We start from the raw sequence: 25465 nt of genomic DNA, 5'->3' as shown, positions 1-25465 counted from the left end.
AATTGAATTTAAAAGAGAGAGAGAGAGAGAGAGAGAGAGAGAGAGAGAGAGAGAGAGAGAGAGAGAGAGAGAGAGAGAGATTAAAACTGTCCCTCAGTTTTACAATCATCTCATCTAATCAAGACCATTGCCCATAAAATAAGTAATCAAATCTTGGTACTTGGTTACCAAGGAGACAAAATTGATCAGATGAAATAAAGACATTGGATGTGTGAAAAACAACTTATCAACTTATCACATGAATAAAATATTTAATTTATCGTTTCCAATGAAGTTGTAATTTTATCAGATATTCAAAAAGTGTTAAAATAATGTCTACTATCATTGACATTGTTAGTAGATCAATTAAAAGTAGTGTTTCAAGGGCCAAAAATAGTTGAATAAATAAACAGTTTAGTGTATTTTCGACGTTTAAGTGTGGACAAAAATGGCAAAATAGTAATTGTTTCAGGAAATTGTGTATGTGGTCGGAATGATGGATATCAATCTTCACATTAGCCGAGCCTCCGCCGTGTTGATTGGATGGATGAGGGGCACGCGCACATAAAGCGTCAATCAGCTGGTCGTTATGGAAACCGATAGGCGTGTAACCTGCTGTGCTGAGTGTCAGCGCAAGTCTCTGCGCGCGGCAGATCAACAGACTCTGCGAGTGGATTTATAAACGCCACAACAGTGACAAGTTTAAGTCGTGCTCTTCACTTTGCAGGTAGCCTGAGGTAGGTGTTTTAATTTAACATTAATAATGAGTACGTTGTTGTACCACTTTTTAAATCTAAGTTAGCACATGTTTTTCTTCGCATGAGTTATATCTGTCATCATAAAGATTAAGATGCAAAAGTAATGACCGTTTACATTTGTCACAAACAAAAATACTTTTTTAATCGGAGTAACGTTAGTCGTCGAGTTGTGACATTATACTGAGATATCTTTATCTCTTTAAATTATATGCGACATGAATAAATAAAGTTGTTATTTGCCATTAATGATATTTTTATAGTTAACTTTTACTGTTAGAACCGGTTAGCAAAACGCCTAGCCTGAATTATTTAAGATGTTTTCATATAAAGAGACTTCGCATTGGTGTCACACCCAGTATGCGAGTTTGTTGTTTGTGCTGTAAACATTGCACCGTGTCGTCTCTGAACGCATTTAATACACATTTTAAATGCGTGATATATAAAAAGACAAATGAGTCACTGAATATGATTCAACCAACAAGTGAAATACAGCCTTTAACTTCAGTAATACAATGTTTTTGTGTTGGTTTGCAGCATTTCCACATCTTTAAGCAGACAGATATTTAAGTGGAGAAACCACCCGTTCATGTAATTGATCCAATATTGCCAGTGAGAACTATTATTGACTGTTGTAGGCTACTGTTTGATTAACCATGTCCACACAAGAGACTGAATTACCAGACTGTCAGGAGAAGGGGGGCTTAAAGAGAAAACTCACGGGTCCACCCAGGCTTTTGCTGGGGAAGTCAAAATCAAAGGAGAGATTGGAAGGTAAATCACAGAGGAGGCAAAGACAAGCAAAATGTTGTGATGGCACAGTGGAGAATAATGATCAAGAGAACAGTGATGGCAAAGACCATGAATCCTCACTTATTACCCACCACAGCCCTCAAAAAGCCTCAGAGGAGAGGGTACCCCAGCCAGATGCTCCAGGAGATACCTCAGGAATTCGTGTAACACTGGAGGAGAGTGAAAGCAAAGATGAAAATATGGAAAGTAAAATGGACATGACCAGAAGCACTTCAAAAACATCCATTAAAAGGACATTTTCCTCACTCCTCAGGTGTGGCAAGAGGAAGGAATCAGACAAAAACAACTCTCAACACAACATGTGCAACTCTGTGTGTGAGAATAAACTGAGTAATGCAAACAATAAGGAAGTTCCTAATGGAAAAAGTAAAAAGAGAGTTTTCTTCACAGTGTGGCCCATTTCTAAGAGATCAGCCACATCCAATGTCAGTCTAGGAAGGGGATGTAAAGAGCAAGGCGGTGGCATGGTTCTTCAGGAGATAACGGCACCAAAAGATTTGACATTTAAAAAGATCTATCGCATCTTTCCAAGAAGGAAGAAAGCACCTCCTATTGATCAGTTTGAGTGTAGTGCTCACAATCCCACACAAAAAGAAGTAGGCCTAGCTGATCAACTGAATCAATCCCCTGCAGCTGTTATGGACATTCCCGGTATCAAGAAAGAAGAGAACCAAAAGGAAGAACAAGAAATACAAGCAGAAAGCATTCCAGAGACATTTACATTCAGTGCAGATGTGAGCATTAACATAAATATGGAGTCTGACATGGATGAAGAGCAGGAAATGTGTCCTGACCAAGATGCGAGTATGAATGAAGATCATCAGGTGTTACAAACTAGTGGTATTTTGGATTCTGCGGTTCCTCTGTCATGTTGCAGTGGCTGTAGTTTCGACTCTGAGTTTCAGGCCACAACATCAGATCTGCTAGTCTTAAATAAGGAGACTATAGAGAATGATACAAAATGCAGGCCAGTGATTACTATAGAGCATGCATACTTATCAGAGGAAGAGAACATGTATGAGGCACCACAGTTTGATGGTCTTACAATGAATGGGTCCTGGCAACATTTAAAAATAACAAACACACTACATCCTTCTGACCTAAATGTATCTACTGAACACGACCATGGCCAATGTAATGAGACCTTACTGATTCAGACGGCAATTTCAATGGTGCGAGCAGCCATCCGTGGCGCTGTGGAACAGCTCACAGTCGAGCAGCAGCACAATCAGATAAGTTTGGACCATGTGTAACCACACATATTCACATTCTTTATTTAGCGAGTGAATATTTCTCTGAGATGGTATAAACAAGCTGCATAAAAGAGGAGAGGAATTTCATTAAATGTAAGATGACGCATGTATAAACACATTGAAAATGTGATTGATATCAGATTGTGGAAAAGTTTGTATTCACTGTGTGATTTAAATGCTGTAATTTTGTTTGCATGATTAACCTCTTTTTATGATTATTTACACTTTGTATTTAATGTTGCCTTTTATTGTTCATATTTTTTATACTGCAATATTATTTCCGATGTTACTGCAGTCTAGTTTCTATAGCAATGAATATCTCACACATGATTCCAAGAAGGCACTGAGCCATATGTTTATGTTGTGTAAAAGTAAAGGAAAGGTTTTTATGATAATAATTGGTCTAAGAACCCAGGTGTGTGTATCGGTTGCTCAATTCATATTTAAATGAAGCCCTGACTGAAGCCTACACTGAAGTTGTTAGATGTTATAAGTGACTGTATACATGACAAGCTTGGCAGCAGGGAAGATGTTTGCTTTTGTGACTACATGCTACTCTCTTGTGGCACTAAGATGCTACTACAAGATGGTCAGTTTCAGGATAGTTCAGTCATCATTTACTCACCCTCATGTTGTTGCACACCTGTATGACTTTCTTTCATCAGCGAAACAAAAGAGAAAATATTTTGAACAATGTTTCAATTGTTTTGTCCATGCAATGAAAGTCAATGGGGTCCAAAATGTTTAGCCGCATTTCCACCGCAGGAACTTTCCCCATGGGAACTATAGGGACTTTGGGGTGGTATTCGGGGTGTTTCGACCGCAGGGACCAGGGTCTAAATGAAGTTCTGGATAAAAATGTCCCCCTCAGAAAGTCCCTGCTCGAAAGGTAGTAGCTTTTTCAAATTTCAGGAACTTTCGGGGGTGGGACTTGGGCGCTGAATCCAGCAGGAACTGGAAAGTCGCCTGTAGTCCTACTTCGTCGCCGGACTAATTTGCCTAATATTAACGGTACTGACACGCAGACAGCAACAGGTCTGGGGGGAAAAGTTCCTGGACGAATTGTTCCGGGTAATTTCATTGGAAACGCGGCTTTTGTGTTAAAAGTAATAGAATAAAGTCATGCAGGAGGTTTATTATAATAGGGTTTGAGGATGAGTAAGTGATGATAGAATCTTCATTTTAGAGGTGAACCATTAAAACCAATGACAAAGCAGATGCATTATAAATCACAGTTTATTCAATGTGCCATTTATTTAAAAAAAAAAATAAATAAATAACCAAACACATTATCACACAATGGCACTGAGTGCTGATGATGAATAAAACTAAATGGCCTGTTTAAATGCACTACACAAGTCACACAAATAACACAAATGCAAGTTTTGCTGATTTAAAATACTCATCACAGTACACCAGCCTCAATTTGAGTATTCAATTAATATAACTGCAAAAAGTGGTGATTTTGACAGCTCAAATACAGCACAAAGAAACCATGTCTACCATCAGTGATGTCTTAAAGTTGATCAATCATTCTAAATAAAACGTTTTGTCATGTCTCGGTGTTTGAAACGTGACTGGAAACTATGTGCCATTGCTGTTTTTGTCCAGAATTGTTATGTTAGACATTTACAGTGGCATTGTCCCATCTTAGTTATGCACTGCCCCAGTTTATGTAGTAAGATTGTTAGCAAACTTGGATTATACTCTGTTTCATACACAATATAATCATGAAAGTCCTTCAGCATCAAAAAGCTTTTAGAAAAGCACCAGTTGCTCACATTCATTTGATAGATTATTCTGATTGTGTAGAAGTCTTGGACAACTTTGCACAAATAGGCACTGTTCACTGTTAACTTGAAAATGAAAAACAACTGGATTTGGTTCAACAGGCTGAGCAATAGTTTAAGTGCTTTTCTTTACAGAGATGTTTGGCAAAATATATTCTAAGGCACTGAACCCGTTTTGTAGGAAATTCGATTTAGGGAAGAAATCATTTAGACTCTTTGCACAGTCAGTTTCACTCATTAGGCCACCCAACCCAAAAATAAACAAGAAATAATAACATATTATATTAGCTTAAACTGGCCTCTAAAAACAAATATTACGATTACGGTCATTTGTCAGATGTGCCACTTTATAATGATATTTGAATTTCCTGCGTATGTGCTTGTCGATTTAATACTTTCTTTGACTATATAATTGATCCAACAGTGTTCAGTCATCCAAGAGTCAGCAACATCATTATATATCAACACTACAATCATCAACACTTAAGTTTTAAACAAAATTATTTTATGTTTTAACACTGACAGACACTTTTGGGACAGGACAGAAGTGCTGAGTCTGAGAATATTCTGTGTTCAATACAAGTTAAACTCAATCGACAGCATTTATGGCATTTTGCACAAGCCATAATTCCGACTTGTCCATGTTTAAAAAAGCAAAAATCTACATTATGGTAAGGCACTTGGAATGAAACTTGAAAGTTGTTTGAAAGTTTTAGGGTTTACAGCATTAAGCACAAAGTATAGCCTAGTGAAAACTAAATATACCAAACTGTATTTTTGCTAAGTATACTACAAATACATCACATACTTAATATAAATACCCTGCAATTGTACTGTTGGTCTACTAAATTGATATACTTATGGTCTGCTAAATTGGAACAACTAATTTTGTACTTAATACACTTCAGTTATCTGGAAACAGGTCCAACTTTAGATATTCTTAAGTATATTTGATTGTACTAAAGTGGAATCATTGCAAGTATACTTTAAGTACACTTTATATCTTGCATTTAAAGACTGTTATTATACAGAGATCATACTATCCTTACTAATAGTGATATTAAAACACATTTTTTAGGCTTAGTATTAAGAAATGTGCATTGTGCAATAAAGAAGTACTCCAAATAAAGTTTAATTATAATATTTATATCAGCAAGTATCAAGTGATATGTCAGTAAATATGTTAATGGTTTGTACTAAGTGTGAAATAAATGTATTTTAAATACATTTTGGTATTGTTTTTTTCACTAGAGTATATATAAAGCTGAACACAGCCTTTCTAAGGATACTAGAAAATGTTATCCCTCCAGTGTCTGCGCTATTTCTTTCCAGAAGTTATGACTGGTAAAAAAAAATTAATTTGGGTTGCAGGTATTTCTTAACCCCACACAAGCGCTCGTCAACATGTGCGCCTGTTGTTGTCGACTTTAAAACAAATGGCCTGGATATAGTATAACTTTACACAGAAAAGGATAGTAAGTGATTTTGTTTTCAAACTAAAGATTTTACGTCTTGTGGCTGTACTATTGAAACAGTGCTCATTTAAACATTTTAGCGATTTACCCAATTCACTTCCAAAGTGTCTCACTCTAACCCAGATTTTTGCTCTTTTGTTTTTGAGTAAAGGAGAGACAGGTGGAAATGTATTTTTGTGGTCATCAAAATTATAACACAAAAGCTGTCGATCGAGCTTAACGTCCTGAACCCAGAACGTTCCTTTACCTTACATTGTGTGTTCACATGAATACATGTCAAACACGACGTCATTCCACAGTCACTGCGTCCACGCTCTCCTGAGAGACCTCAGAGTCCAGTGAGTAGCAGGAGCTGCCATTATCCTGAGTGTCTTTGGCTGCGTCCTCTCCCGTGGCTGCGGTAATATCAGGCTGGCCCTCGCAGCCATGGAGCAGCTGCCCGCAGAAGCGGCTGTAGCGATGGTATCGCAGTGGCTTGCCCACGTGGGAGAACATGTGCTCCTGCAGCTGGCTCTTCTGCGAGAAACGAAGATTGCAGACGGCACAGGCCATCTTGCGCTTTCGCGTGAAGGCTCCCAATGGGCTTCCGCTCCGTCCGGTCCCGCCGCCTCGCCTGAGTTCCACAGCCAGCTCATCTGCCAGGGCCTGGCTCTGCCGTAGGGCCTCCTCCAGACTGCCAGAGTCTATGCGCTCCTTATGAAGCCGCCTCTCCTCCAGGGACGTGTGCTCCCCAGTTTTGTCCTCTGAAGGGCCTTCCATCAGACCGCTAGTCTCGAGGGCACAGGCTGTATGGGTAAAAAGGTGCTCTTGTAGGCCTTCGGGTGACAGACATCGTTCACCACACCGGGGGCACAAAAGCGCTAGAGGGCCATCTTTGAATAGACTGGCTTGACAGGGGCTCACCTGGGCTGGGGAGAGAGAGCAAAGCTCCTTGTCGCCGTCCTGTTGTTCTTCCTCCTCTACCCGTTCCTGTTTGATCCGTGCCGAAATGTCAGATTCATCCCCCGAGGCCACCGAGGACGCGGCACGGAAGCTTTGAGGCTGTCGCTCAGATGCGATGCCCTCCAGCCCTACAGCGAGAGCTAAACGGCCATGTGTGCGATCAGCCCTAGTGCTGGAGCAGCTGTCCTCAGGGTCCCGTGAACCACCAGCCTTCAGGCCTGAGTTCTCTTTACTGGCTAGCTGCGAAGAGATTTGGATGCCATACAGATTGGACATACGGATGGGGTCAGAGGATGCATCGGGGCCACCCTCGCCTGTTTTACGGCAGAGCTGGTATGCATGGAGGAACTTGATGCCTTCCTGAAGTCTGCCCTGGTCTACAGGTTGTTTTGGACCCATGCCTGTGTACATGATGTGTAACAGGTAGCTGAAGACATCTGGTTGGATATCTGTGGGCTGGATCTTGATGCACTCACTGAAAAAAGCAAGACAGTCAATTAAAAACACAATAAGCAATGTATTCATTTTCTACTAATTGTTTAATAATTGTCATTTGGTCTATATTTAATATTATTATTAACATGCAACAACTTTTATTGTTTATCAATCAAGTTATCTTGACTTCCTCCACATTCTTATTTGATTATCAGACTATTAAGCATGATGGGTGACCCTTCAATTCAGTACTGTTATGTTGGTACAGTTCAAGATAAAGTCAACAGGTGGTAGTTTCAAAAAGTGGTAGTTTTAGAGCTTTAGTTAACCTGGACTGGTGGATAAAGATCATTTTGAAGTAGTTTGAGAAGGCAGCGAGGACTGCACGATGAGCCTTGAAGTATACATTGCCAATGGCAACAGTGCAATCACACAGAAAGCCAAACTCCCTTTGGACGTTCAGCTGCTGCAGGAGGAACAGACTATGACCAGACACGTCCATCTCAACCTGTTACATAGAACAGACATATGTAGAAGACAGATTTCAACCAAATAAATCCCTATGCATAACTTGAATAGCCTACTGTTATGATGGGATCAGTAATAATGGCTTTTACCTATATTAATATAGTGTATTTAGTCAACATTTCTAGCAACATAAATGTTGTATCTTTTGTATTTACTGAGTAATATTTTACATCTATTTTCTGTCTCATGTCTTTACAAATATAAAAAAGTCAAGTCAATTTTTAAGTCAATTTTTTTTTTATCACTTATTTTGATTTTTTATGAAAAGCTGGGGGGGGGGGGGGGGGGTTGTCATGTCAAATACAGCAACCTTAAGAAAACTTTTTTATATTAACGAATATCATACAAAATATTTGAAAAATGTAAAAAAAAATAAAAAAATGCATGAAAAATATTTTCAAAATGCACGACTCCAACAGAAATACAAAGATTACATGTGAAAGGACTCAGCACATACTTTTAAACTATATTTCTTTTTCAATTTTTTCCTTGTCCCGCAGATGCATAGTTATACATGATAGACCAGTGCCAGAAACAAGCAATGAAGAGTCTCTTAGCCTGAGTTTACTGAGTAACTGGCGACCTCTATCGATCAAAATGGCCATATTATTTTAACAAATTTTGAGACATACCAGATGTTTACATCTGGAGAGGTTTGGCTTTTTTGTTTTTTACATTGAAACGCATGTGTAAATTACATTCTTACATAATTTATAGGTAGGCTACTATTTGGGGATTTTATAGGAAGAATTTTCTTCTGAAGCGGCACGTTCTTCTTAATATAAGCTATAACTTAATCGAAGAATGACATCTTGAATCATTGTATCAATTATAGCCTACGTAATTCCTAAGGATAAGCAGCAACGACTGGATTGTATTTAACGGTTACAGACTAGTGCAACATTTTAAAATCTTTGCATGCAGACCTGACCAGACAATACCTGACAGTGATTATTATAGCCTATTTCATTGCACAAAAGGACGTTTTCAAACAGCAAACGTCGCATAGGAAAATGTCAACGAATGGATATAACACAAAATATCGTGTAGGAGCTATTTAGTTCATGCTTCTGTAACATGCATGGTCTGACTCCCAGCAGATTTGCCCGCGATAGAATCATGGGTTTTTTTACACGTCTAGTCTACACCGATCAAGTGTTGTCGAAGAAAAGGTGTCCGTTTTCATGCACCTTGGCCAACAAAACATGCATTAACCAAAGCACAGACAAAATGCATTCACGCGGTCAAAAAATGCAATCTTACCAACTATAAGAGAGAAACGGATAATAATTTCGTGTTTGTTGCAGCAGGAAAATTATCTTATGGTCTCGCGGTTCTTCATGCGATTGACGGCTTAGCTTGTTATCCGTCACGTGACCGTACTGTACATTAACTGATCCAGACGCACGCATAGTGAAAACATAAAGCAGACGCTATATGCTTGTATTTAAATGCTCGTTCGTTACATTTTTGTTCTTTTATGTCGAAAGATCACTCAGGCCAGGTATAACTATAGACAATGCTAGTCTAGTGTGGTGAGCTCGCTAAACGAAAATGCGTAAAGAATAAACATTTGAATCCCTGCATGGACGAGAGAGCAAATGCAGGTTAGCAAAAAAGTGACAGCGCTCATAAGGCGCTCATGAAATTGTTTTAGTTTAACACACATACATAGGGACACTTCTAACAACTTAAATAGCCTACTTGAAAAATCATAGCCTACATCTTTAAACTCATCTGTGTAAAAACGTAGCACACAGACTTAACAACACAATAGCTAGAATACAAATATTTTATTTGCCTATATTTTTAAATTTTTGAGAATTTTAATTATATCAAATGTAAAAATGTAAACAACATGTTTATAAATAACCTAAAAAGCTATGTGATGTTAAATGAATGTAGGCTTACAAAAATAGTTATATTTCTCATTTCAATTATAATCAAATAAAAACTTATTCTGAAGAAATTCAGTTCCCCAAAATGCTTGGCATGGTGGTAGCGATTTTTATTGTTTATATAAAAATTGCATTATATAAAACTACTACCAAATAAGTAGGCTAGTTCTTGCTAAAAAAATTGCAAAATGTAAGATATATTACATCATTATTTCGTTTTCGGTTTCAACACAAGTGTTAACGCATTCGTCCTGAAGAGCATATTTTCATACATGGTTTGGTTGCATTTTCACTGTGCTGCGCGTGCTGGGGCGGGCTGGATTTGCGTGAGCGGGGCCGGATCTCAGTGCGGTGATAGAGCTCGCAGAGCGGCTGTGCGGAAGTTCTTTCATCCGCGCTGCACAGAAGGGGCTTCGCCCTCGAGATTAGCTATTCTCGTCCCAAGTTTTCGCTTGGACGAAGGCAGAAGAGGTGGAACTTCTTCGCTCTGTGTTTTAACTTGAATTCTGTCGTTCGCTACAAGTTAGCGCCCATTACCGTCGGTGAGTATTTTCCGTGTGTTTTGCGTGTAAACACGAGCTGCAGTAATGTGAAGCTCATAGCGTATGTGCGGGAAGCTGCGCGGGGGTGGCACTGCATGCTTGCGTGAGAGATCTCCCTACGACAACGGTCAGATATATTCTGTTCTGCTGTCTCTGTAGTAACAGATCCTTTTAAAACTTAATGTTGACACTATGGGCAATCGTATGGTCAGATCTTTTATGTGTTGTCCAAGTAGTTTGATTTTACTTTTAAGTGCGGTGTATGATTGACAGCCACAACGCCCGCATGATTCTGTCTCTAAAATGGGCCAATGAGAACGCGGGGGCGGGATGTAAACCTCTCTGTTGGCTTTATGATGGAGCTGAACGACGGAAACGAGCTAAATTTGAAGCTAATTAATTATACTGTAGATTCCATTAATTATTATAGCCAGGTCAATTGAGTTTATTGACCAAGTTTGCTCCTTTTAGGGAATTTTTACCTGGTGAGTTGTCCATTTGGTTACAATATAGTGCAAATATTTGTTTAATGTTGCCAAATGGCCATTACTTTAGTTTTACATCTAGGTGTGAGTGACTAATGTCGACTAGGTGTTCGATACTGACTATGTATCTAGTTGATTAGTGAGTTTGACTATTTTATCTATATTTTTCTTATATTCACTACTGTTCAAAAGTTAGGGGTCAGTACCAAATCAGCATATTAGAATAATTTCTAAAGGATCATGTGACACTAAAGAGTAATGATGCTGATAATTCAGCTTTGCCATCACAGGAATAAATTACATTTTAAAATATATTAAAATCAAAACAGTTATCTTAAATTGCAATAATTATTCATAATTTAAAATGTTTTACTCTGTTTTTGATCAAATACATTTCAAAACCATTAAAAAGCTTTTTTTAGTGTCGGTGCTTGAATTAGTGTGCTGTTCTTCAGCTGAAAATATGCATAATAAAACCCTCTCATAGAAGTTGTTTTCTATTTTTCTTCCTGTTTTTAAGCAGGCATACGCATTCACTTGTCTTTGTATGTTTTTGGGTGTCTTGTCATGATGAGTGTTATAATTTTTTGACAGCATGACATTTCAAGTTAAAAATAGTTCAACTTTTAAAAACGTATCTAGAGACACCTGAACTCCATGTTTCATTCTCTGTTTTGAACATCCACAATTAGTTTGCAAATCAATACATTATCATGATGGTCATGGCCAAAGGGCACCTGTGAAAAAGAAGATTCCTCAAACTTGGGTCTTACTAATTACTATGTGTTTCTTTATGATTGTTCACAGGGTAATGGCAAGGCCAAGCCACAGTGAGCATGTCCTGCAGCAGCTCAACAACCAAAGGGAATGGGGCTTCCTCTGTGACTGCTGCATTGCCATAGGGGACATTTATTTCAGGGCCCACAAGGCCGTGCTGGCAGCCTGCAGCTCTTACTTCAGAATGATGTTCATCCGGGATCAGCAGGGGACTGCGCGGTTTGATCTCAGCAACATGCATATCAGCGCAGAGTGCTTCGATCTCATCCTGCAGCTCATGTACCTTGGCCGAATCGTTGTGGATCACTATGAGTTTGAGGAGCTGAAATCATCTATGACCTACCTACAAATGTACTACATCCCAGACTCTCTCGAGGACCTCCGAGACATCCGAACGTCCAATTTGACTCCCTCGTCATCTGCGTCGTCCTCTTCATCGTCCAGTTCCTCGTCCTCATCCAGTGTGGTTGGAGGCAAGATGATGTTTGGCGTTCGAATGTTTGAGCAGCAGCGACCAAGCCCTTCTGAGAATGAACGCACAGCAAAAGCCTTAACCACAACTGCTCGTCAAACCATTAACATCTCAACTGTCAGGCCTTCTGAAGATGTGGCAATTCCACACCCTCAGCCACACTCAGAGACTGTTGTAGACCAGCCGTGTGACTTGAGGAAGAGAACTTCAGGCCGAAGCTCTGCCATGAAAGAACGTCCTCGGTTTGGACGCACATACACATGCGACGATTGCGGCTTTGTGTTCAGCTGTGAAAAGCTGCTCATCGAACACATCCTCACATGCACCAATCGCAAAGCTTTCCAGACGCCCAAAGTCGGCAAAGATGGTAACGGTGATGCTGGCAAAGCCGAGAGTTCGAACTCCGAGGGTACGGATGAACACCGAGCAGTTTGCAAGGGCGAAGAGGACTGGACAGACCACAAGCTGGATGCAGAGACCGTGATTAGGTCTGTCGCCACTGGCATGGACAGTGAAGCTGCCTTCTCCAGGAATATAACCATTAAAGTGGAACGAGACAATGACTCCGAGAGCGATTTGGAAACTATAAAAGTCGTGAAGGTAGGGAACCATAACGTAGGGAGCTGCAAATTTCGTACCAGGGCATACAAAGACAATCTTGCAGACCAGATCAAGTTTGACAGCGAGGAAGAGGCTGGAGTATCCGCCATGGATGCTTTGGAGGGCCAAAGCACAGGGTTAGAGACGGATCCAAAGGTGCAGCGGATCAAAGAGGAAAAGCAAGATGGTGCGTCCATTCCATGCGAGTTGTGCGGAACCCTGTTGACGGAGGAGAATCAGTCTGCTCATTACATCTCCAGCCACATGGGACATATCTGTGCCTGTGGAAGGTGCGGCCAAGTGCTCATTAAAGGCAGGCAGCTGCAGGAGCACGCAGAGCGCTGTGGTGAACCCCAAGGAGCCGAGACGGACTCCCCAGGTGAGGATTCACTTCTACTTGAAGATGCCGAGGCTATGGATGAAAGCTTGCTGGAAGGAGCCGACCTGGGCTTTCGGTGTCCGCTCTGTGGGTTGATATTTGAAAGTGAAAGTCTTGCAGTGGAGCATACGTTGTCTTGTCCGGAACAGGAGCCCTTCCGGCCCGTTCTGTTGGAAGACAGCGGCGAGCCAGACCATCGGCGCAAGCATTTCTGTGCAATTTGTGGCAAAGGCTTTTACCAAAGGTGTCACCTACGAGAGCACTACACCGTGCACACCAAGGAAAAGCAGTTCACCTGTCAGACCTGCGGGAAACAGTTCCTGCGCGAACGACAGCTTCGGTTGCACACTGACATGCACAAGGGAATGGCGCGGTACGTCTGCCCTGTGTGCGATCAAGGTACGTTCCTTAAACATGATCATGTGCGACACATGATCTCTCACCTATCTGCCGGAGAGACTATCTGCCAGGTGTGTTTCCAGATTTTCCCCAGCGCCGAGCATTTGGAGAAGCACATGGATGTGCATCTGTACATCTGTGGCGTTTGCGGAGAGAAGTTCCGCCTCCGGAAAGACATGCGGAGCCACTACAACTCCAAGCACACCAAGAGACAATGAGAGGCCTCTCTCTGCAACCATTGAATCTTTGAAATAAGCCATACTGTAAATGTGAGAACAAATCTATGCACTTAGACACCAATTGTAACCTTTACAACTGCACTTTCTATGTGTATGCAAATTCTGGATGTCTTGCTCAATGTTTTTGGTGGGATATAGTGCCTCAAGCTTTTGTTTTCCTTTTCTTATACTTAAGGATGGATATCCAGACACTAGTTAAGTCTAGATATCGACTAAATCACACTATCAGTGGTGTTTCAGTTGAAAATGCTATATAGGTTTGTACTTAGGAAACCCATGGCTATTAGTTTTACATCCAATTAATAATATCTGTTCATAAAGCTTTAATGATGGTGCACATTGGCTTGTTAAAGTTTAAAGTTTACCAACATTTTAACTTTAGTATTTGATAACTTTTGTCAAAGGGGTCATTTGTTTTTTTTTATGTTATTGGTGGTGCTCTTTATTTTTTTGTGAATGCATAGATTCAAGCACATACTGCTACCATTTCATCATTATTTCAAATAGCTCTGGTGCCATTACCTGTCATAATGCTCCATATACAATTGCCCTTAAAAAGATAGTTTAGCTTGAAAAATGTCTGCTTTTTACAGACGGCTTTTGTCAACAGGGTCTAATCTTGTTTTGGACCCCATTGACTTTCATTGTGTGGATGAAAACATTGTTAAGAATATCTTCTGTGTTCTGCAAAAGAAAAAAAGTCACACAGGTTTTGAACAACTCAAGGGTGAGTAAATGATCACAGAATTTAAATTTTTGGCTAACTATCCCTTTAAAGCACAGATTTAATAAGGAGAATAGATTGCTAATAGTATGCGGGCACTTTTCCTTCCTTGCACCAGAACACTAAAAATACTATAAAAAAGCAAAGAAAAACACTCTTGTTGATGCCTTTCAGCTAGCTGTCCATGCTTAATCGTCACTCATACAAAACCCAGGAATCTATGCAAACTATTGTAAGTTCAACCCTAATTTATTGTGCATTCACAGAGTTGATGTGAACAGAGTTTAATGGATTAAATCAACATTTATTGTGTGTAGTTATTTCAGTATCCCAAAGATATTCATGTAATATTCATATAAACAGATTTATAAAGTCTCTCAGTTTTTACGCAAACTACAGTATCTGTTTCTAATAAGGACTATGTGACTATTGTTCAGAGCAATTGAGCTATGTGGTTTTGTTTAGGGTCCAGATAAAGCTTAACTCGGCTTATAAGAGGTCTTAACATTTCAAATATTTCACACCTTGTAGAGTTATTGTGGCTTGATGTGAAGTATGTGAAAATGCAATATAATGCTTGCACAAGGGTGTAGGGTAAATTATTACATGTTTGTATTAATAAACAAGCACTTCTGCAATCGTTATCTTGTCTGAAATGTCCTATGAAATAACCAGGTTGGTTTGTTTTTGTGTTTTTAAAAGTTGAATTACATGGCGTTCATACAGGCCACAGTGCAGATTTTTGGAGCTGCGATCAATGAGAACCATCAACGTGGCCATGAGATTATACAGATTAATCTAGGAGCAGTAAATGATTGGATTAAGAGCAGGTAGTCTGGATAATTTTGGACAGTTGGTGCTCCATGCTTCTGTTTGAAATAAGTTGCCACATTCAAGTCAACTGGCCTATTCTTCAGGCTAAGGTAAATTAATGACGTGATGTATTGATTTTGTAAAAGTATATCAAGACTGTGTTACAGTGGGGTTTATGCAGATCACATCTATTCTTCATCAGTAGTCACGTTTGTGAAGGGTTATCAAACAAATAGAGTATAAGGACCAAAGCAAGCAAGTAATATACATGTACAGACAAACAGCTCAAACATTTGCACAGGCTTTTCAGCTGTGTATTTGAGTTGTGTTGTGATCTAAGCTTATGGTGAGAAAATGTGGTAGAAATATTAAAAGGAATATATGCAAATACTGGTTTTTGTTAATATTTTAAAATTTCCCTTCAGTGTTTCATACTTTCTTGGATTAAAAAGGATGGATTTAAATAAAAGTTTAAAAATTGGTGATTTGTTTGATGTAATTGACATGAAATTATAGCAAACAGGAATGCAAAACATATTTGTATAGGATGTATTTACTGTTTTATTTGACAATGATTCATTTATCATATTAAGTATTTACTGTAGACAGATACAGGCTGACTGCTGAATTATTATAGCCGTCTGACTGTTGAACAATGGCAGTGTAATATTTGCCATGCAAATTATCACTCCAAACCCATCTGGGATATTTTATCCCTTTATTTAACCAACCATATCAAACACAATAACTTGCAAAGATAAATCCACAAAATTGTTTTAAAAGGGTCGAATTATAATTTGGTGCATTATTTGCTGTGAGATTTATGTAACTTTGTTTACAACTGCAAGCTTCATTTGTTAAATTTAACATACGAGATCAACAACATGCATTTTAGATTACATATCACTTTTCTGGATTGTGTATGTCAATGGCTTGCTTTGCTGATTTCTTTTGGCTACATTGTCTGCAGTGACAATGGAATATATCATTATAAGTCGTGTATTATGGTGCGTTCAAGTCCTCCTGGGAAGTTCGTACTTACGAGGTGGGAAGGAAGTCGTGTTTACGACGGCAGGTCAAGTCACTTTCGTCGGAGTAAGATGAGTAAGAGTACATTCTCTTAATTAATTACACAAATATACAGTAAGGTTCTTGAACTCTTGTTCTAGAAAATGAAGAACAAATAAATGTGCATCAGGTGTAGGCCTACTTTGTTTTTTATGTTTTCAATTAATTTATGAAGCCATTGCCAAATCCTTACATGTTGCATGTGCCATGTTTCTCAGTGATACGCCCACAACTCACGAGATGACTTGAACGCACCATTAGCTCATGTGCATTAGCATTGATACCAATCACCCTACCCGTGTCATCTAAAAGTGTGTCCAAAAGAAAAGTAGAAAGTCACGACTCTTATTTTGAAATTAAGGTGCAAAGTTGAAACAAGGAGTGATCTGTGTAGGTATGTAAAGTAAAAACATATTGAACTAATCAAACACACGGGTCAAATTGAACGAGCATTTACAGTGTTTGTTTGTTTCCAGGAGGGTAGTGCCATCACTAACCTCTAGATGGTGACATTTCTGTCATAATATTCGGCCTGACGTTCTAGAGGTGCTTTTTATACATATAGCCTACCACAATCTACAGGTTAGGTTTAGGGGAGATGATCTTAGGGATTTTATACAGCTGAATTACAATCTTTTTTGGCAGTCTAGTGATGGTTTCCAAAACCACAAGCTCATTGGCTGCACAGGCAGTCAAGCTGTTACAACATGGAGGAATTAAAAGGCTTTTAAATTATCTTTTAAAATCATCTTAGACATCTCCTTTTGGGTTGTAATCCTAAATGTTATTAGGCCACTTCTATCCCAAATTCTAGATAAGCACAAAACCATCCCTCGCATACATAGCCTGTATTTTGCTATAATTATCTGCATAAAAACAGGCCCTATCTCAGGCTTTCAAATGAGTTTATGTCTGGTTAAAAGCCTTTTAATGCCTACATGTTCCCCCAACAGCTTTTGACTGCCTTTACAGCCAATGAGCTTGTGGTTTTGGAAACCATCTCTAGATGCCTTGCGGTGCTCACTGTGACGCATACAAACTCTGTATTTGTCCAACCAAATTAGTGTAGCATGGAAAGGAACTTTTGGTTCTCTTTGGGGAAATACCTAAGATGGCAGAATGTGTTTAATAAAAAGACCCTTGATTAGAGATGTGGAATTCTTCTATATTTCAGACCAAACAAATGTGAAGGATTCAAAGTATATTGCCTTTTGTATTTAATGTAAATTAATGTAATGTGCTACTTTTCTATTAACTCTACTCTTTGTATTATAGGCTTACCTTCAAATTCTTAATTAAGAGACATTTTTGGCAAGTGGCAAGTGAACCTAATGTCTTTTGTCCCTGTCATCATGTAGCTTAGCTTGTATTTCCTCAGTATGTTTGTTTAGTGGAAGCACAAAGCACACGCTGTCTGCTTTTGTTTATGTGTTTTCATGTTATTCTTTTATTATCCACTTGGTGGCACTGTTTATTCTTATCAATGCGTTTGTAACTTTTATACCACATTATGAACAGGTTATGTACTCATGCCCAATGAGTGCATTTAAGCAGCTTATTGTGTCTGCTTGGCTGACACAATTCAGTCTACTAAATAAGTAATATATTACAAGTCTTGGCTGTGTGTATTCAGATTACATTATATATTGTGAGTGAGTTAAAAGCCTCTAGCTTAAAGCCTCCATTTCTAGCCTTTCAACAGTAGGCTACAGTCAAGGGCACAAGCCCTCCATCAAAAAACAAAACAAAATTTCAATATTTGACATTCTTTTTTTTATACTGTCATAGAACTGCTGAAATTCAGAGTCGTTCACAAGCTGCATGCGCAATTAAGAGCTGCTTCATCGTTGACAAACATTTTTGTTTCCTACATGGATTCACCTCGTTCAATGTTATTTTTGTTTTCTGTCAAAGAAACCCGTTATTATTTCGGAGTGCCGCTGCAAACGATTCAGTGCGTGAGTGAACTGTCTGAATGAATCTAATTTTGATTCTGAACTAGAAATCAAATAATCATGACATGATTGCTGGAATATTATTTTTCTATTTAAATCTATAAACGATTTTCAGGTCAGTTTACTATAATCTCTTTATTGGCAGACAAAACATTATCTGTAATATTTAACCGGGTAACAGCGGTATTCACTGTTACGTGAACAAACGTAAACACAGACGCATTTAAATGAGCTATGCTTTCTTAGCATTGCCGCAAGGGGCGCTATAGAGTGACTGTTTTCTTTTACAGCGGCTGCGTCCCAAATCGCATACTCTCTTGAGTAGGTACATATTTTAATAAGTAAATATGGTGCGTTCAAGTCATCTCGTATCGTATTTACGAGTAATGCACATGAACGCCACCACAATGTCGTAAATACGAGTGGGAAGAAACATGGCGGTATACCACAATACTTAAAGTTATTTAATGAATTAATTAACCATTATTTCACGACCGCTAAAAGAGTACGTTCTATATAGTATGAATATAATTTGGACATACTACATTCGTCATTATCATGTGACCTACCAGCTGTGTTGGGGAAAGTTACTTTTAAAAGTAGGCTAATGCATTACAATATTGCATTACTCCCCTAAAAAGTAGCTAAATGCGTTACTTAGGCTATGTTTACACGGAAACGATCTGAAGAGAAAACGCAAAATCTGCGTGCAAATGGTGACGCAAAAGTGTGTGAAATTCGATGTAGTATGCACTCCAGGCGGCTAGGTGGCAATGTGAAGCAGATTGTGAGCAGATCGGTGCCTTCACTGTCTAGCAGACTTTTGCGTTTTTACCCTTTAGACGGGAATGCGACAGTAGAGCGTTTTTAAGATTTCCACTCTGGAGGGTGGTTTCACTTTTTTGCGTTTTTAAGCCCCAAAAATGCCGTCGCCGTCTAAACGAAAGGCACATCTGATAAAATATTTTTACGTTTTCACCCGCAAGCGTTCTCGTGTAAACAGGGCCTAGTTACTTTTTATGAAAAGTAATGTGTTACATTAGTATACTATACTATTCTACATTAGTATACTGTACTATTCTGTGTGTTACATTACTTTTGTGTTACTTTTTCTCACCTGGGCTGGGCTTGCTTGTTTGCTTTTTAATAATAACAAAAAAAAACTAGTTCTATTTTTGGCAATTGTTGAGGCCCTTTCACACCAAAAGTGAAATGAATAAGCCTCAGGCTGAAGGAAATGCATATTTATGCCTGAAGAGTAGAGGGCGCAGCTCAAACAAACATTTCAGCTGTGCTGCCATTCTGGATTAAAGAACTAGTAATTTTTCGTTATTACTATGGTTGAATTAGATCATTGAAGGTCAGCAGCAAAGACATTGGTTAATAAAGTGAGATTAAATACATAAAGTATATTTGTGTAATTTAAAGCTGCAGTCTGTAGTTTTTCCTCTTTGTCGCCATCTCTGTTCGAAATCTGCAATTACAGTTATTCGCAGTATAATCAACTTTGTCGGTTGTGCCTCGGCATGGCACAGCACGGATGAATCCAATGTTTTGAGGAGAATGTGCGGCTGTCAGTCACCGTGCCGGTGTGGACACTTGGTCAATCGGAATCACAGATTCTACTTTTTGGAAGTATGACCATCATAAGAATTTTCACCGGAAAATGTCATCTGAACAAGTAAGTAACATCCATTTCTGTTCTGACCAACTAAGGGAAAAAAAGCATTGCAGTAAATCGCGCTGATTAAATCTAACGATCGCTTATCATATCAAGTCAAACCGTGCAAATTCTACTTGTTCTCAAACTGTCAATGTTAACAACATTAGCATTGCCTGACTAAATTTAATGCCCTTATATGCCCTAATGCCGATATTAACCTTGTTTTCGCATGGGCCCGGTTGCAGTCTCTTTTTTTCTGTAGCCACTCCGAAGTCTGAACGAAGTCTTTTGCATTTTACAACGGGTGAATCTCCAGTTGTCACTGGTGATTGTCGTTTGAACCTTTCTGGATCCGAAGTTTAATTATATCAAGTGCTGTGAGAAAAGGCTATGTCCACCTCCACCTCCAACATCCTCACACACAATACAGCATACTAGCCGGGACACCTTCTTATGTGTACAGATGTGACGTAATGACGCAAAGACATGCTCGAATTTCCTGCGGAAATCCACCAGTACCACTGGAATTAAAAACATTATTACAAGCTTACCGTTTTGAATCAAGCTAAGGCAAACAGATCGTTTTGAAGACTGGCTGGTTAAGTACTTGCTCAAAAATTTATTTTGGATAATGTTTAACCCAAAAAAGTTACGGAATGCAGCTTTAATATAGTTAATTATAAAAGTTTTGCGTACAATTCTGAGATTGCATGTTACTGGTTTTATTCATTTTGAGGAATACTGAATGTTTTCGTGCAAGTGAGATGAGTAAATGAATGTTCACAATTAGTTTAGAACTAAAATAACCATCATGTTTACACAGCGCACACAACACCTCCTCACTATTTCTCTCAACATGGGGATGACAGGAGAGCTGTCAGTCAATAAATGTGTAAAAGTAACTAGCGTTACTTATTTGAAAAAGTAATTTAGATATTTTGTTGTAAATTGAAAAAGTAATGCGTTACTTTAGTTACTTGAAAAAGTAATCTGATTACGTAACTCAAGTTACTTGTAATGAGTAACCCCCAACCCTGCATCCCAGCGTCAGTTGCGTCACTTCACTGCCATTAATAAATCCCCTCCCGTGGCCTCATGGGATAGTAAAGTGTCCTTCGTATGCACACTTCAGAATCTCGCCGGAAGAATTAGGTCATCCGGGTAGTTTTTTGCCCACTTTTTTATGAGTAGCCTACTGTGAATTCGGACATACTTATTTTTTCAAGTTTTCGTCTACTATTTTATAGGGAAGTATGTGATTTCGGACGCCGCCTCTGAGTTTCTCTAGTATCAGGTAAACATGGCAGAGCAACAGGTTGAAGAGAACCTTGCTGAGAAAGTCAGTAGGAACCGTATGTTTATTGCAACTTAACTAAGAAAATACATCCAGATTAATGACAGAATGACAAATAAATGATTACTGGTTTTTATTCTTGCGTAAAGTATATTTCAACCCTTATAACATGAAGACTTTCTTCAGAAAACTTTCTTTAGAATTGCTTAAAACCAGAAATGACTTAAACTACATAATGATTTTTTCTTATCTTTGACGCCGCAGTCTGTTTCCGTTACACCCAGCTAATTGAATTTCTTCTCCATTATCCCTAATTATATGTTCCAAAACAGCAGAGTTCTGCCTTGGATCACGGACCCAGAGAGCCCGTCTCATTTCGTGCCCCTCTGATTTAGTCTGGTTTTCATGATGTCCTTTTAAGGCAGGTCTGTTTGTCACGACTGTGGGTGTCTGGTCCTCATGGGAGCTGGTCATGCCGACTTCAGTAATGGAGAGTTTCCATAACACATCATCCACCCACTCCAGTCATATGTTTACAGGCATGGTCCTCTTGAAGGTGCACTTTACAGCCACCTGGTCCTTTTGTAGTTGCTTCATTACTTGTCATTTAGCACAGACATTGGCTGTCACTCCTCTTTACCGAATTAATCTTTCATGAGTATTATAGGCTCAGATAAACCACAGGACACTTCTAGTTAGCCATTTTGTTAGGCATTCAACAGATGCCTCTGTCCAGAGTGACTTAAGATTGAACTTTGATGAGTTCATCGACTATGGTTTGTTCGTTCGATCTGGGCTGACCTTATAAAATCTTTAGTTTTCTTGCTGATTCCTTATTCCAGTCCACCCACGCTCTAATGTGTCATGTGTGGATATATTTAAGACAGGCACCCAGGTCATCATGTCAAATGACTAAGGAAAAACACAACTTTTTATTTATTTATTTACACCAATTGCATGTGATGCTAGAAAACCCCCAAATAGGTTCACTTTTTATTTGGCTTTTTCCACTTTCTCCTTATCTGTTACTCCCACCGTCTGTCCTTTCACACAAGAGGCAGTTGAAAATACTTAGAGTGAAAAGCTGTGACTGGACTCATGTAGCTGAGTCATGTACTCAATGGCCTTTAGATAAAATAAAATAAAAATATAGCCTACTGTATGTCGAGTTAACTTGTCTTTTTTTTTTTTCTTGACACACTTTTTGGCCGTGAATGTTTACAGATAGCTTCTGTGCTTCTGTATATGTGAGATATAGCTTTTAGAGCCTCATGCCGTAAAAGGACTTGAAATATTTCAAAATGACAACTGACCCATAGGTCCCTTAAATCTGCATGCTGGTTAAAAATGTGGCTGACATTATTTGCCAAGAACCTCAGCTGCTGGGGAAACAATATACATGATGAAAAAAAACGTGGGCTATAAATTTATTCCGTAATGATGTAGGGAAAGAGACAGCACATGTTGGCTGTGTGTTTATTTAATGACATCTTCACAGTCATCCACTGTATCAGTTTTTGGCAGAGGAAAAAGTGTTAAAACTGTATTTTGGCCTGCTTAACGAGTGTAGATATTAATCAAGGTTGGCTCTTGATGGTATTTGATAAGATTAAATGTGTGCGTCACCAAATCAATTCCTCCCCTTTGTGAATAACCTTGACTAAAAATTGTTAACACAATTACTTTTGATCACCAAATGCAGGTTGGATCCTGCAAATCCTGGTTATGTGACGTGCACAGTTCTGTCTCTATATTTCTCAATCTCTGTATGATTTAAGGTCAGATTGGGACACTAGTTTCCAAGTGTTACAAAACCTTTGAAGGGTAAGGTGGATGTATTTGTTTTGAAAGATATACATGCAGAGATGAAGCCAACCGCAAAATGGGTTCTCTGCTACCTTTCGCCCTCATTTCCTTTTCTGTTATTCAAATAATAATAATTAATATTAATTATGTTGAGGTGACATATGTCAGTTATTCTAGCCCTATGGGTGATATACAAATGCTTTCGTTTGAGGGCACCTGTCTTGCTCCCCTAGTGTTTCAAACACCCACGGTATTTGTGTGGTTTGTCCTGTGAGGACCCCTGTGAAATGTCAGATAGAAACCAGAGACAACGAATCCTCAGGAACTTCAGTTAATCCACAAAAGATAAAAGAGGCCAATCAAGGTGAACTAATACTTTCACAGTCCAAACTCTTGGAACATATACCATAATAGAATTATGACTCAAAGAACAAATCATTTTAATCTTTGAGATTAAAAAGACTTTAATCTTTGAAGAGGATGGACAGAATGTTGCTGCAGGTGAAATTACACACAGTGACATTGATCAACATGATTGATGCCACAGAGATTTCATACACAATGTCACCCTGATACACTATACATGCCTTATAGGAGTATAAATTAAATTGGACAATCAATTTCATGACAGTTCAAAATTTTGGAGTTGGTATTATTTTGTAATGTTTTTGAAATAAGTCTCGTATGCTCACAAGGCTTCGTTTATTTGATTGTAAATCCAGTAAAACGGTAAAATGTATATTATTTCCATTTAAAATAACAGTTTCTATTTTAATATATTTTAAAATGTAATTTATTCCTGTAATGACAAAGCTGAGTTTTCAGCACCCATTACTCCAGTCTTCAGTATCACGTGATCCTCCAGAAAGTTTAAAAGAATAGCATTTATTTGAAATAGAAATCTTCTGTAGCATTATAAATGTCTTTACTGTCACGTTTGATCAATTTAATGCATCCTTTAAAAATAAATATATATATATTACAGACCCCAAACATTTGAATGGTCAACAATGTGCATCTTCTGTACATTACTGTATATCTGTGTGGCATGTTATTTTTTCTTAGCAAAAACAATCTGATTGCCTATTAAGACTGAAGTTTCAGTGTAGATTGTAATCTAAAGTACAATATCATGTTTACTGCCCCTAGTGGTTACACTTTACACTTTTAAATATACACTGATGAGCCAAAACATTATGACCACCTGCCTAATATGCTGTTGGTCCTCTGCGTGCTGCCGACTCATCTGAGGCATGAAGCTGACCCCTGAAGGTGTCCTGTGGTATCTGGCACCAAGACGTTAGCAGCAGATCCTTCAAGTTCTGTAGGGTGTGAGGTGGAGCCGCCATGGATCAAACTTGTATAGGTCCAGGACATCCCACAGATGCTCAATTGGATTAAGATTTGGGGAATTTGGAGGCCAGATCAACACCTTGAACTCTTTATCATTTTCCTCAAACCATTCCTGAACAATGTGTGCAGTGTGCATTATCCTGCTGAAAGAAGCCACTTCCACACCATTGTCATGAAGGGGTGTACTTGGTCTGCAGCAATGTTTAGGTAGGTGGCACTTGGAAAACTTTTCATCCACATGAATTGCCGGACCCAGGGTTTCCCAGCAGATCATTGCCCAGAACATCACACACTTCCTCCACCAGGTTGCCTTCGTCCCACAGTGCATCCTGGTACTATCACTTCTGCAGGTAAACAGGGCACACATACACCGTCCATGTGATGTAAAAGAAAACAGGACTCATCGGACCAGGCGAACTTCTTCCACTGCTCCAAGGTCCAGTTCCGACACTTTCAGCAGTGGACAGGGGTCATCATAGACACTCTGATTGGTCTACGGCTACACAGCCCCATACAAAGTGCAATGCACTGTGTTGTGACACATTCCTCCCATAACCATCATTAAAATTGTGTGTGACCTTCTGTTGGCTCAGACCAGTGCCTTGCCATAACAATCTGGCCCTTGTTAAAGTCAATCAGAACTTTATTCCTGCCCATTTCTCCTGCACTCTACACTTTGATTACAAGAACTGATTGTTTGATTAGCATCTAAAATACCCAGACCTTATGTGGCCTTGTTAGGAGATTATCAACGATATTCACTTCACCTTAGACTGGTCAGAATGTTTTGGCTCATCAGTGGCCTTGTTTAAGTCCAATTTTTGAGGCCCTTCCCTCACTAACTTCCCTTCATCTTGCTTACTTGGATGTGCGTCATTGCTTACGTTGCACGAGTGCCCACTACAGGCGGATCCCTTGCAATGTTTTTAAATGGAACGCCCCAAACCCTTGATGACTTGAAATCCGCAATGAAGCTGATTTATTATTTATAGTTTCTTTTTAGTTTTTTAAATATGAATTTGTTTTAC

At 39.0% G+C, this 25465-nt stretch overlaps 3 protein-coding genes across 3 annotated transcripts; 2 read left to right on the top strand and 1 right to left on the bottom strand.

Moving 5' to 3' along the window:
• Positions 1–604: 604 nt before the first annotated feature.
• On the top strand, positions 605–4359 carry LOC311068540 (uncharacterized protein). The gene is made up of 2 exons (XM_084091043.1): positions 605–716; positions 1272–4359. The coding sequence occupies exon 2, from the start codon at positions 1391–1393 to the stop codon at positions 2798–2800; it is 1410 nt and encodes a 469-aa protein (XP_083947169.1). The 5' UTR covers positions 605–716; positions 1272–1390; the 3' UTR covers positions 2801–4359.
• Positions 4019–9346, bottom strand: zbtb25 (zinc finger and BTB domain containing 25). Its single transcript, XM_084091044.1, has 3 exons — positions 9234–9346; positions 7772–7950; positions 4019–7482 (listed from the first exon to the last, which is right to left on the bottom strand). The coding sequence occupies exons 2-3, from the start codon at positions 7942–7944 to the stop codon at positions 6354–6356; spliced, it is 1302 nt and encodes a 433-aa protein (XP_083947170.1). The 5' UTR covers positions 7945–7950; positions 9234–9346; the 3' UTR covers positions 4019–6353.
• A 776-nt stretch (positions 9347–10122) lies between these two features.
• Positions 10123–15129, top strand: zbtb1 (zinc finger and BTB domain containing 1). The gene is made up of 2 exons (XM_084090924.1): positions 10123–10410; positions 11703–15129. The coding sequence occupies exon 2, from the start codon at positions 11707–11709 to the stop codon at positions 13738–13740; it is 2034 nt and encodes a 677-aa protein (XP_083947050.1). The 5' UTR covers positions 10123–10410; positions 11703–11706; the 3' UTR covers positions 13741–15129.
• The last annotated feature ends 10336 nt before the right edge of the window (positions 15130–25465 follow it).

Source organism: Abramis brama (genome assembly GCF_963993115.1).
Source record: "Abramis brama genome assembly, chromosome: 18".
NCBI classification, from domain to species: domain Eukaryota; kingdom Metazoa; phylum Chordata; class Actinopteri; order Cypriniformes; family Leuciscidae; genus Abramis; species Abramis brama.
This window is presented reverse-complemented; position numbering and strand designations above follow the sequence as displayed.

What these genes read in the sequence shown, in the direction of transcription:
- zbtb25 (XM_084091044.1), bottom strand. Translation starts at nt 7,944, where the DNA reads ATGGACGTGTCTGGTCATAGTCTGTTCCTCCTGCAGCAGCTGAACGTC. An exon ending in ATCTTTATCCACCAGTCCAG is followed by an intron (nt 7,483 to 7,771) that starts GTTAACTAAAGC and finishes TGCTTTTTTCAG; the next exon opens with TGAGTGCATCAAGATCCAGC.
- LOC311068540 (XM_084091043.1), top strand. Translation starts at nt 1,391, where the DNA reads ATGTCCACACAAGAGACTGAATTACCAGACTGTCAGGAGAAGGGGGGC.
- zbtb1 (XM_084090924.1), top strand. Translation starts at nt 11,707, where the DNA reads ATGGCAAGGCCAAGCCACAGTGAGCATGTCCTGCAGCAGCTCAACAAC.